This window comes from Scyliorhinus torazame, chromosome 7, assembly GCF_047496885.1.
Source record: "Scyliorhinus torazame isolate Kashiwa2021f chromosome 7, sScyTor2.1, whole genome shotgun sequence".
In the NCBI taxonomy this organism is placed as follows: domain Eukaryota; kingdom Metazoa; phylum Chordata; class Chondrichthyes; order Carcharhiniformes; family Scyliorhinidae; genus Scyliorhinus; species Scyliorhinus torazame.
The window spans coordinates 95,498,753-95,508,496 of NC_092713.1; the positions used below are offsets into that span (position 1 = coordinate 95,498,753).

General features: G+C 48.2%; 1 protein-coding gene across 1 annotated transcript in view; it reads left to right on the forward strand.

Moving 5' to 3' along the window:
- The window catches only part of dnai4 (dynein axonemal intermediate chain 4), a 401,481-nt gene extending 392,715 nt beyond the window's left edge, over positions 1-8,766 (forward strand). Inside the window, exon 18 of the mRNA XM_072511087.1 lies at positions 8,182-8,766. Coding sequence (XP_072367188.1) covers positions 8,182-8,193 — 12 coding nt within the window. The 3' untranslated portion in view covers positions 8,194-8,766. The remainder of the gene's footprint in view (positions 1-8,181) is intronic.
- The last annotated feature ends 978 nt before the right edge of the window (positions 8,767-9,744 follow it).

A 9,744-nucleotide genomic window follows, 5' to 3' on the forward strand; every position in this document is an offset into this window, starting at 1 on the left:
CTTCCCTCGCACTTTCTTTGGCTTCACCACCACTTTTTTAGTCGCCCCGCTCCTGGTCCAAGCCATACACTGTCGGGGGAATGCTGCAGTCTTCTTCCCACACCGGCAAATGTCGAAAAAATACCATTGGAGGCCCTGAAAAGAGCCCAAAAGTCCGTTCCAAGCAGGAGCTGCCGAATGTATGGACTTTAAAAATTACATCCTCATCTGTGAGTACTCTTCCCGGAAAGGCATGGAGACCTGGAAATGATGTAAGTGCGGCCTCGATGGGGCATTCCCAACCGAGGCCCCAAAAAGTGGCAAAGTGCCGTTGCATCACGTTGTCTTCCTTGGTGCTGCGTGCCAAGAAACACCCCCCTCAACGCGCCTGAAGTGGGACTCTTTTGTCCTGATCAATCAAGGCCCTGGCCTCTAAAGCCCCGAAATGGACACTCGAACCCTGTCTTCTTCAATGACTGCTCACCTTCTGCTATGTGTCATGAGATTCATAAAGTTGCACTACCGCCTTTAATCGTAGGCAGATTTTCAACTCTTTTACAGATCATTGACTTCACTAAACTGGTACTGCCTCTGAATTTCTCTGAACACCAGTCTCTCAGCTGCACAAAGCTCTAAATGGCTCCCAAGGCTTCGCTAAGCCCTCCAGCTGTCTCCAGCACATAGACAGAAACCTTCCATCAGTGGATTAGCCTCACCAGGACTTCTCTGAGTCCTAACTGTACCAAACATGTTCCAGGGCTTCTATGTGAGCAGCAGCCGTGGGCAGCATGGTAGCACAAGTGGATAGCACTGTAGCTTCACAGCGCCAGGGTCCCAGGTTCGATTCCCCACTGGGTCACTGTCTGTGCGGAGTCTGCACATTCTCCCCGTTTCTGCGTGGGTTTCCTCCGGGTGCTCTGGTTTCCTCCCACAGTCCAAAGACATGCAGGTTAGGTGGATTGGCCATGATAAATTGCCCTTAGTGACCAAAAGGTTTAGGAGGGGTTATTGGGTTACGGGGATATGATGGAAGTGGGGGCTTAAGTGGGTCGGTGCAGACACGATGGGCCGAATGGCCTCCTTCTGCACTGTATGCTCTATGAATCACAGACCACACAAGCTCCAAAATGTAATCCTCAGCTGCACCAAATGGCTCCCCGGGCTTTTCTGGTCCCCAACAGCCTGAAGCCTTCTAACAGGACTGTTTTCATTAGAACAACGGAGGTTGAGGTTCACTGATAGAGGTCTACAAGATTATGAGGGGCATGGATTGAGTGGATGGGCAGGCAGACTTTCCCAGGGTGGAAGGGTCAGTCACCAGGGGGCATAGGTTTAAGGTCCGGGGAAAAGTTTAGAGGAGATGTGCGAGGCAGGTTTTTTACACAGAGGGTGGTGAGTGCCTGGAACGCGTTGCCAGGGGAGGTTGTGGAAGCAGATACATTAACGGCATTCAAAAGGCATCTCGACAAATACATGGATAGGATGGATATAGAGGGCTACGGCACAGTTAAGGACGTCAAGTGGGGGACAGGGGATGAAGCTGCAACTTTCTGGGCCAGTTAGGTTAGATTTGATAGGTCCAGAAGGTGTGTCGGGGGGGGGGTGCACTGACAGTGATTAGAAATGTTTCTTGGTTCCATCATTGGGGTGGGACGGGTGCCATCGGGGGGGGGGGCGCAGGGGGATCTGGCCCTGGGGAGGGGGGCGGGGCCCACGGTGGCCTGGCCCGCAATCGGGGCCCACCGATCTGAGGGCGGGCCTGTGCCATGGGGGCACTCCTTCCCTCCACGTCGGTTTGTGTAAAGATCCGCCATGGCCAGCGCAGAGAAGAAACCCCCTGCGCATGTACAGGAAACATGCCAGTGGTTCTGCGCATGCGCCAGAACATGCTGGCGCTCCTGGCATGCACCAACTCGCGCTGGCCAGTGGAGGCCCTTTGGCGCCAGTTGGCGCGGCGCCAACCACTCCAGCGCCAGCCTAGCCCCCGAAGGTGTGGAGGATTCCACAACTTCCAGGCGGCCCGACGCCGGTGTGGGTCACGCCACTCTTTGGCACCAGTACGGCCCACCCACCGGTTGGGGGAGAATCCCGGCCCAGAGGTTCCATTGGAGTTGGAAGAGATCAAGGAGACGCTGCCGTCTGGGAAGGCACAGGTCCCGATGGGTTCCCGGTGGAAGTTTATAAAACATTTGTAAACCAGCTGGCCCCTTTATTGTTGGGGATGTCCAGGGAGTCCTTGGAGAGAGGTGCTCTGCCACAGACACTGGGGCAGGTGCGATTTCTCGGCTCCTGAAGAAGGACAAAGACCCCGCAATCTGCGGGTCATATCGTTTGACCTCCTTGTTAAATGTGGATGCAAAGCTTCTAGCCAAGGTATTGGCATTCAGTCTGGAGCTTTGTCTCCCTGTGGAGGTAGGGAAAGACCAAACGGGGTTTGGAAAGGGGCAGTTGATGGAAAATGTGAGGCGGCTGTTGAGCGTGGTGCCTACCCCAGGGGAGGTCCGGGTTCCGGAGATCATAATTTCGCTTGATGTGGAGAATGCATTCGACCGGGTAGAGTAGGACTATCTGTTTATAATAATCTTTATAATAATCTTTATTATTGACACAAGTAGACTTACATTAACACTGCAATGAAGTTACAGTGAAAATCTCCCAGTCTCCAGACTCCAGCGCCTCTTTGGGTACATTTAGAATGTCCAAATTACCTAACAGCACATCTTTCGGGACTTGTGGGAGAAAACGGAGCACTCGAGGAAACCCTCGCAGACATGGGGAGAACGTGCAGACTCCGCACAAACAGTGACCAAGTCGGGAATCGAACCTGGGACCCTGTGAAACAACAGTGCTAACCACTGTGCTGATGCCGCCCATTTTGCAATACTAGAGAAATTTGGGTTTGGGCACGAGCTTTGTCGCGTGAAAGCCTATAATGTGGCAAAAAGTAATGGGAAATGTCCCTTCTTGCCACAGGCCTTGCAGAGCACCTTCCGCGCCGGGCAGCGCTGCCGGGGGTGTTTTGTCTGTCTGCGGAAGTAGCACTTGGATCCCCCGGGGTTGGTTGGCTGCCACGTGGCGCAGGTGTGGGGTTGGCTGAGGGCGATCGCTGATGGGGTCCACGATGGGGTGGCCGCTGGTGGGGTCCACAATGAACATGAGGGGTGGGCCGTGCGGTCGGGGGCATAAGCCTGTACGTTGCGTGAGGCGACCGTGAGCGAGAGCGCTAGCTTCTTGGTCGCCGCGAGGTCAAGCGTGACCCCTTCTAAGAGGTGCTGGTGGATGAAGTCAGACCCATATGCCCGTAACGAACGCGTCTCTCAGCAGGTTAGAATGTTCAATGGCTGAAACGGCCTCGCAATCACAGTCTCTCACCATGGCACGACAGAAATCTTCCACAGACTCACCGGGAAGTTGGGTCCGCATGGATAGGAGGTGCCTGGCGTAGATCTTGTTGGTCTGCTGAGCGTAATTCTCCTTCAGTAGCGCCATGGCCTCTGTGTAGGTAAGCGCGTCCTGGACGAGGGGAAAAACGTTGGAGCTCAGCCGCGTGTACAGAATCTGGAGCTTCTGAGATTGGGTCTGGCGCAGACCCGATGTATGCTTCAAAGCAAGCTAGCCAATGTTGGAAGTCCTTTTTGGTGTTGTCTGCTTGAGGATGCAGCTGCAGGCGATCCTGCTTGATGTAGAGATCCATCTCTGAAAAATCTGAGTAATAAATTGATGCACTATCAATTACGACGAGACGAGAGTAGAATGTAATCAAAGCTTTATTACACAGAGATGTGTGGCCTTCTACAGCAGCTTGTGAAATTGCTGCTGTTCGGAGAGCACACACATTTATACTCCGCCTCCTGGGCGGAGCCAGCAGGCAGGGATCTACCCCCGTACCTGTAGTACAGGGGCTTTACCGTAATACCCATATATACAATATAATACAACAGTGGTGACTACCACACTATACAAATATGGTAGAGAAGGTGAAGATAGACCTACAAAGGTGGGGCGGTCTCCCACTATGCCTGGCGGGCCAAGTGCAATCGGTTAAGATTAATGTACTTGAAAGAGTTGGTCACTGTATCTTTTGAAGGGGGGGGGGGAGAATAGGGTGGGCGGTGGGTTTAGTGGTGATGTTATAGTGTTGTAAGGAGAAGTGGGGGGGTCTTATTGTTTAGTTGTTATTCTGTGTTAGTGTATGCTTTGTATAAAAATTTATAATAAAAATATTTCTAAAAGAAAGAGCCTAGCAGCTGGAGCTATTTTTAAGCGCTCCACTTACCACACACTCACTGCAGCCACCAAGATGGCTCACGGAAGACCTGCTCTCTGAGGTCAGGAGTCTGAGGTTGACCCACAGCTCCATGTCAAAGAGGAGCATAGGGGCACTCTCCTCCCCAGGGTGGGCCGCAGACTCAAGCATGCAATCCAGAACATCGTCTAATAACAATCTTTATTAGTGTCACAAGGAGGCTTACATTAACACTGCAGTGAAGTTACTGTGAAAATCCCCTAGCCGCCACACTAGGGTGCCTGTTCGTGTACACTGAGGGAGAATTCAGAATGTCCAATTCCCTTAACAAGCATGTCTTTCGGGACTTGTGGGAGGAAACCGGAGCACCCGGAGGAAACCCACGCAGAGAATGTGCAGACTCCTCACAGACAGTGATCCAAGCCGGGAATCAAACCCAGATCCCTGGCACTGTGAAGCAACAGTGCTAACCACTGTGCTATCGTGCCACCCAAGGAGGAGTTGCCAGAGGCAGTCAGTGCTACCAGACTCACTAGGAGGAGACAGCTGGTAATCCGGAGGAGTAGGGATCACTGTGAGGCCTCCAGCCTGAGAGGGGCAGAGAACCAGGGAGGGCTCCAAAGGCTGTGGTGCAGGTGTCCTCTGGTTGGAGTGAGTTTTGCTGATCCCCTGCTTCCTCTGCAGTGGGCAGAGCTTCTGAGGAGAGGCAACACCTGATGGGCCGTGATTGAGCTTGGCCATGCCCACCCCCTTGGTGAAACAGCTGAGGGATGAGCATGTCCAGAAGGATGGCCTGGGTGGGCTACCAGATGATCAGAGGCCTTCTGAGCATTCAAAGGATACTCTGTGAACTCCCAGACAGGCCTCCGCTCAGCCCCTGGAAAAACCCAGAGACATAAAAGGTCAGGTCGACCGTCACCTTGGTGGCTGGGAGTGGGTGTCCTCCTTCAACCCCCCGTGGTGGCACAGGTGGCACATGGCTTTGTTTCTTATCCAAAGTCTTGGCAGCACAGACAGTCCAGCAGCTCCTCGAAGGACAGGCGCTGATGGTATATATGTGCCTTCATGCGGCACCTCCTTTGCACCTCCTCCTTGAACTGTAGGCCAGCCGGCACTCGAGCTCCTCCGTTCTTCTGGGGCAAGGTTATCTTATGCAGGGTCCTCCCTGAGCTGGCCCTGCTCCTTCTGACTCTATGCATCTGCAATGGCAGCTGCTGCCATTAGCTAGCAAGCACTCCAGATGGCCGCCAAGGGCAATAACAGGGTGAGACAAGCAGCAGGCTATCTCCACTCCTGATGTGTAATCTGGGGGAACACCTAGAAGGGTTAGAAAACCATGGAAGGTCAGTAATTTAGACAAGACTTAAGTTGACATGTGTGTAGTTGAACATAGTGAATCAGAAGAAAGAGGACACAGACTCTAAACACTTTTCCACCACTGGCCCGATCTGCCTATCACTGTCGTCCCTGTGATGGTGGGGGTGGAGTGGGTTGGGAAGGGGGTCCATGGATATCCAACAGGCATCCACCCTCACCGAGAAGTGACAGGCCATGGTGTGAGACAGCCTAGTATGACAGCATCCACACTCTTTGAGCCCAAAGCTTGCTCCATCTCCCCTGCTCCCCCTCCCCTGAAATAATGTAGCCCATGAGAAGGAGTCTTCGTTGCACAACAAGGGATCACCCAGGTAGACAGTGGTATGTTATCTAATAGACAGGAGACAGATTTTGTCAGACAATGAGGAGCACCAGAGCTCATCTCACAGCCAAGACCCATCAATACTGTCAACTCAGGTAACTGTTGTGATGCTGAGATGAGCCTTTGAGGGCAAGGGGAGTTGTGGTCATGGGAAGGGGTGAAAGGCTAAGAAGGTGGGGTAAAAGGCTAAGGGGAAGGTGGGGGGAAGGGGGGCAATGGCACAGAAGGGACTGAGGGCGGGGGGGAGGGAAGAAGCGATGGCGATGTAGCTGCCTGTCTTTTGTTCTTCAAGTTGGCAAATCGGGAGCTGATCAGGTTCTCCCTGGTTCGAAGGTCCTGAAGGACTCGTTCCCCGACCTGTTGAGCCAGCTCTAGGTCCTTGCCTGGCTCATCCTGGATACTGTCCTCATCCGAAGTGGCGTGCCATTCTTTCCCTTCCTCTGGCATGTTGCCCCGCTGCTGTGTGATGTTGTTCAGGATGCAGCAGGCCACCATGATGCGTGCAACATTCTGGGGGCAGTACTGGTGAATAGACGTTAACCGAAGTCCGTAAACTCTCAATATTCAAGATGTAAATCTAGGCTGAGCTAAACTAAGATTTTGGGCTTAAACTACCAAAAGAAGGTATGTAGGTCTACCCAATATAAACAATGAAAATAGTAGAGAATACTGTTTGACATGTCACACAACAGGAAAGTCCCAGATTTAATCTCCTACCTATGCTGATTCAACTAACTTTAGCTGAATTTTCAGATTTTCTTTTCCTCAATCTTGGCATGTGGACATTGCTGCCCAGGCCAGCATTTATTACCCACCCCTAATTCCCCTTTTAGAAGATGGTGGTGAGATACCTTCTTGAACTACTGCAGTCCATGTGTTGTAGGTACACCAGCAGTGTTGTTAGGGAGGGAGTTCTAGGATTTTGACCCAGTGATAGTGAAGGAATGGCAATATATTTTCAAGTCAGGTTGGTGGATTAGGACGTTAAAATTGGAATTAGAATTTTATTTAGTATTACTGAAAAAAGAGACAATTTGTATCAAAGCTCTTCATCTTGCACTTATCAGGACATTCGCAAGACACTTGTTTGCCCCGTGTCTGCGTGGGTTTCCTCCGGGTGCTCCGGTTTCCTCCCACAGTCCAAAGATGTGCAGGTTAGGTAGATTGGCCAAGCTAAATCACCCTTAATGTCCAAAAAGGTTAGGTGGGGTTACTGGGTAACAGGGATAGGGTGCTCTTTCCAAGGGCCGGTGCAGACTTGATGAGCCGAATGGCCTCCTTCTGCACTGCATGATTCTATGAATAAAATTGAAGGGAAGCCAACAAATTTATATTGTATGAGAAGAGTATGCTGACTGGTTGGACAGTGGACTCTTTTTGGGAGAAACATTGCCATGGAAAATGCACCAGTTGATGTTGACTGACAGATAACTGTCAAGCAGTGTTCAAAATCTAAATCAGACAACTTGACTCTAATTGGTCAGGGAATTATCCTGAAGAATGAACCAGTGAATGGTGGTTGCTTATTTTGTTTAGCTGAAACAGGTGCAATGTGTGCACATGTTCTTTCTGTCTGTAAAGAACAGGGCTAATATATGTACCTTCCAGTACATGCAAATGCACCACATTTCAATTTTGGATTGCCTTCATCACAAATCAAACAAGTAGTCTTTGCTGAATTTGATCTCCTTTACTCCTAACCATCCCATCACAAATCAGCATCCATTGAGTATCCTGAATCATTGAAAGCATGCCTAACTGTTCCAGTGGATGCATACTGCGGGATTCCAAACAACATCTGATTTTCACATGCAATGTGAATGCCTTGCTGTGTTGCAAAATTTAAAACCAACCCAGACATAAACATCAGTAAACTTGATAAAGGGATGAAAATCATCATCCTTAACAAGATTGACTATATCAACAAAATGCACATCATTCTTACTGATGGGTTCAAATTCGTATCCATTTGATCTGCTGCTCAACGTTGTGGTTCAATGTCCTATGTGCTTCCTTAAAATCTTTAATAGAATTCAGGAGAAGTGAATAATTAACTTCTCAATCTTTTCTTCAAAGGACATTTTTGCAAATTTATGTCATCACATCAGGTTCTGTCCAATAACCTGCCGAAGTGGCTGTAACTCATAGAGTAAAATATTTGAGACCACGTGCCCACAGCAGGACCTTGTATATAGTTAGCATATAAAATTGTTACTGCTTTAAATATTCCACCTAATGATTTTTTATTTACCCTCAGGTGTTACCGTAGACTGAATCAGAAGGCGATTCGAGGGTGGAAAGTATTACAACTGAGCCCAATTCAATCTTCATCAAAATCCACACACATGCACATTACCATTAAGTGGATCAGGAGGTGGATGTCGCTGGACTTTATTTTTCATTTCGTAGCCCAGGAATACTTCATATCCCAACTATTGCCCTGGATTTGTTTAACTCAACATAGTTTTTTCACTGAGTCTTCAAGGAATTGATATTTGTTCAGAATTATTATTATTCTTAGTCTGGAGAAACAGAACAACATCAATTTGTTAGTGAAATAATTTGCACTCAAAATGGCTTTTCATAGATTGTACATCATATCAAGCTATTTTAGTACAATAAATCTATCAGAGGTTAAGTCAAATATAGATCCATTTAGACTAAAATAGACTGTACTAGCAGTAGATTTACTGATCTTGTCTGAAGATTTTACACCAAAGATATTTTCAGATTTAAAATGTTGGCATCATTATACGATAATTTCAAGATAGAAGTTTAGCTTGACAATGTATTAATATGTAGCATTTTAAATATGTTAAATAAGTAGATCTCACTCAAAATAAAATACAATTTGCTCATATTTTGATTGAAGCGAAAGTTTTTAAATCAGTTCTGCATTCATTGTCTGATTTAAATCAGAAGTACCATTTCCAGGGAAGCCATTTGTAAGATACAAAACTTCATTTTTCGTAATGGCAGAGTATTTGTTTTTTTTAAATAAATTTAGAGTACCCAATTATTTTTTTCCAATTAAGGGGCAATTCAATCCACCTACCCTGCACATCTTTGGGTTGTGGGGGCGAAACCCACGCAAACACGGGGAGAATGTGCAAACTCCACACGGACAGTGACCCAGAGCCGGATTGAACCTGGGACCTCGGTGCCGTGAGACTGCAGTGCTAATCACTGCGCCACTGTGCTGCCCTAACAAATATTTGTTGATCGAATTATGTGAAAAGGTGAAGGTCTTTCTGGGTCAAATTAAATCCATATTTTTTGGTGCAGAAATATTCAGTGACGGTTTTCCTTTCTGTAATTTTCACCTCTTTTTGCCCCCTCTCCTGAAGATGCTAATTCTTTCTTCGGTATGTTTCATCCATTGGTAGCTCCCTCTTATACAGGGGTAATACCACATTGGTTGATCAGTGAGCATATCAGTCAATCACACTTCTAACATAAAGCAATAAATAGGCACAACAGAATTTTCAGATATAATTCAGGAATGGACTTGAAAACTGTATTTCATAACATTTTAAAATTAATTCATGGAGTGTGAGCATCACTGACAAAGCTAGCATTTGTTGCCCATATCTAACCGCCTTTGAGAAGGTGATGGTGAGCTGCTGTCTTGAACCACTGCAGCCAAAATGGTGCACCACAGTGCTGTTATGGAGGGACTTTCGGACTCCAACTCAAGAATGGTAGTATAGTTAATATCGGCAATAGTCAGGATGCTGAGTGGCTTGGAGAGGAACTTGCAGATGGTGATGTTCTCATGTGTCTCTACCTTGTCTTTCTAGGTGGTGGAGGTTGCATATTT